This window comes from Zootoca vivipara, chromosome 16 (genome assembly GCF_963506605.1).
Source record: "Zootoca vivipara chromosome 16, rZooViv1.1, whole genome shotgun sequence".
Classification (NCBI taxonomy): domain Eukaryota; kingdom Metazoa; phylum Chordata; class Lepidosauria; order Squamata; family Lacertidae; genus Zootoca; species Zootoca vivipara.
The window spans coordinates 31,452,068-31,455,447 of record NC_083291.1 but is presented as its reverse complement, the minus strand read 5'-3'; the positions used below and the strand labels follow the sequence as shown (position 1 = coordinate 31,455,447).

The 3,380-nt window shown below is 44.4% G+C and overlaps 1 protein-coding gene across 1 annotated transcript; it reads right to left on the bottom strand.

The window, feature by feature from the left end:
* Positions 1-737: 737 nt before the first annotated feature.
* LOC118075326 (beta-1,3-galactosyltransferase 2-like) lies at positions 738-2,701 on the bottom strand. Its single transcript, XM_035097238.2, has one exon. It carries the CDS (start codon positions 2,618-2,620, stop codon positions 1,514-1,516), a length of 1,107 nt encoding a protein of 368 aa, XP_034953129.2. The 5' UTR covers positions 2,621-2,701; the 3' UTR covers positions 738-1,513.
* Positions 2,702-3,380: the final 679 nt, after the last annotated feature.

The window sequence follows — 3,380 nt, the reverse complement described above, 5'->3', positions numbered from 1 at the left end:
AATCACAGCATCATTTTAGACACTACTTTTCTCCCACTTAGCGGCCTGCAAAGCAACTTACAATAAAATGACACAAATAATACTAAAAAACCCCCAATATAGATATATAAATAAATCAGTTTAATAAAAATTATAATAAAACAAAAGACATAGATTATGTGAATTAAATAGGGAACAACGGGGTTTTTCTTACACAGGCACTTAAGTCTCTGGCCATAATTATTAGACAAGTGAAAAAGGCATTCAGTCAAAAAGATCAAGCCTGTTCTTGGGATCCCCAACATAGCTCCATGGGCACTACAAGGTCAAACAATACCCCCCTGACCCTACCAATTTTTAACGATGAACTAGGCTCTTTTGGCTTAGGGGAGGGTTGACTGATACGTGCTGCCTGCTTTCTAATGTTTTTTATTTGTTTTACAGGGTGTACCGGTAGGTGTTGGGGGTGTTATGGGCATTCCCAGTTCTTCCATGAAGTGGGTTCAGTGAATCCCACTTTGCTGGAGCATAACAAAATTTAGGACTTGTATAACAATACTTTTTCTGAATGCTATCCCCTGGTTAAGGATTTACCTTTTCCCTCCTTTTAAGCCTTATCTCATCCTTCAAAGAGAACAGGGAATGGTTGTGTTAACATCTTTATGGTAATTCATGTATAAATAAAGCTGTGTTGTGTGTTGGGAGAACCTCTTTGAAAACAGACACTGTATGCGTTTGTGCATACTGTATATATATTTATATATATGAAAAAGCAACAGAAGATGACAAATAAGTCTTTTGCATAACTGGCAACAATCCAAAGAGGCATGTCCTATGTGGAGTATGGCTTCCTACTGTGAAGGAAACTTCTACTGATCTGCTTAAAATTACTCTAAAGATGACCAGGCTGCATTTCAATATGTTGGAACAGGTGAACTCTGCATTGTCCTAGTGTAGGGTTTTGCAGACACAAAAATTGTTGGGGTTTTTTTTGGTTGCCATATTTAAGAGGTAAACATACAGAACTGCTTGCACACAAAAAGTGTATATATATATTTTTTAAAAAACCCAAAATCGTGAACAATTGCTTTAAAATGTATAATTACCCCTGAATGGGAATGTGGGACCCCCGAAGAGGATATTTCTGGGAATTCCTGGATGTATGGCAACCCTATGCCTGGAGCCACACATGCATTGTCAATTTGGCACATTAGTAGCACAGTGGTCAGTTAAGAGCAGACCAAACAAGTTGCTATGGGCAGCTGCAGAGATTCTATGGGGAGGAGAGCAGTGTGAATGGCAACAAACCACACTGCACGATGAGCATGTTATGTGGGGCCAGATCTCTTCTGAGGGCATAAATACAGATTTCGACAAGCACAGAATCTTCCTTCTTCTCTGAGCCATCCTTCCCTTCCTCACCGCAATTTGTTGGCATGGATTTGTCCATTGTACAGGAACATGCCCGCATGTTGCCAGTCCTCTATGCCAACTTCTCCACAAGAGGATGTGTGTCTGTTCACCTCCCTCCCTTTTAACTCTTGCAAGTCTGGTTCTGGTCCCGAAGGTCTGGCCAAATCTGCAGCAGCTCCTCTGGCCCGTAGCCATGCACAACCACCATCTTGGAGAACTTGCACTTCTCATACTTGACTCTGAACATGTTGAAGAAACCCCAGGGGCTGTTTGTCATGCTGATGCCCAGCTCATACAGGCAGATTCCCATGAAGGCATCTTCCATGTTAATGACCTTGATGGTTTTTGCTACCTGGTAGATCTTCTTGGCCAGATCCCCAGAGAACACATACCCTGCACCTGCGCAGTAGGGTGGGTAGGTCTCATTGGGGTACACCTCCCGTGGCATATACCACTTGGAGGCCTTGTCACGCAGTGGCTTTGTTTTCCAGTAGATGTACCCTGTCATGTAGTTCTTCTTGGGTGGCAGGTGAGGCTGCAGCAGCTGGGATACCATGTAGTTCACATTGAGAAAGATGTCACTGTCTGCCTTCACCGCGTAGGTGGCATTGGGGCAGAACTTGCTTATCCACTCCATGCCCATCAGAGTCTTGAGGGTAAGGTTGTTGTAGGTATCCAGGAAGTCCTGCTGAATAATGTCTCTGTGGATGGAACTCTCCTCTTCCAAAAGGGCCTGGAGTGGGTATCCAAATTTTGGGTGGACACCCGTCAGAAAGAGACGAAGAATGGAAACCCCAGGCACCAAGCTCTCGTTGCCCCACGTCTGTCGGATGGCCTGCCTTGTGGGAAAATGCTGGGGCTCAGTTATCACCAGCAGGATCAAGAAAGGGCTCCTCTCCCGACATTTGTTTGGCTCGTTGAGAAGGAACTTATAATCAGTGGAATAGACAACCTCCAAGGGATGCCGCGTGGCCACTGGTGGTGGTGGGGGAATCAGACCAGAAGGCTTGGTCTCCTTTGTTCTCTCCAGTGTAGATTCCCATTCAAATCCTATTGCACTCTTTTGATTGCCTGCGAAATCCGGGCTGCCCTTGAGCTTGGTGTCATGTGTCTCAAGAGACTCCCATTTGTTCTTTGCAACAAGTAGGAAAAGGACAATAGAGCAGAAGAGGACCACATTGGGCAAATTCTGCACCTGCGTCATGAGCACCTTCCTGGCACCTTCCATACTTTCAGTGGGCAGGAAGAGGACACTTGTGGACTGTATGCGGGTGGGGGAGAGATCCTGTACAGCTCTGTCCCTTTTCCAAAGACAACCTGCAAAAGAAAAGCCCAGTGAAAGGGAGGTGAATTATGTTCTCTCTTTCTCTGTGTGTGTGGATGCACACGAGGGGAACTTTTGGGATAAGGCTGGGTGCATGGAGAATCAGTCTGCCAACTGCCGAAACACTCAAGACCTGCCCATAATACTTGACTTCTTGCCCTTGCAATCTGTTTCTGGAAGGAAAAGATGCACTCTCAGGGATTGGCATTATTTACTCAACCCATCTATTTACAGATTCCATCTTAATAAAGGAGCTGTGCTGCTTTCGCTATTTGGGATTTATCTCGTGCGCCGCCATGGACCAATAGGTGTGCCTGTATTGCTCTCAGATTCATAGTGATTCAGATATTCCCCTTTTCTATTTCTGTTCTTCATGTTATTTGTTTAAAAGGTGGTTTCTTTGCAGCTCAATACACTGGAGACTCTCCAGAGACTTAATCCTATTGTTAAATATAATTTTTAATAAACTATTTCCTTAAAGGTCTTAATTACTTGCGAACATTTTGCTGAGATTGTTTTTTTTGCTGCCCTTGCCCTTCTCTGGACTTCAATCTTGGCTCCAGTACAGATTGAGCTGGCTTGCCTTTTCTGCTTCTGCACCAGAAGAAGCAACAGCTTTCTGCTGAATATGGATAAATGGTCCAGGCAGACCTATTGTGCTTGT

Bases quoted from the DNA above. Each gene is read 5' to 3' on its own strand.
- LOC118075326 (XM_035097238.2), bottom strand. From the start codon at position 2,620: ATGGAAGGTGCCAGGAAGGTGCTCATGACGCAGGTGCAGAATTTGCCC.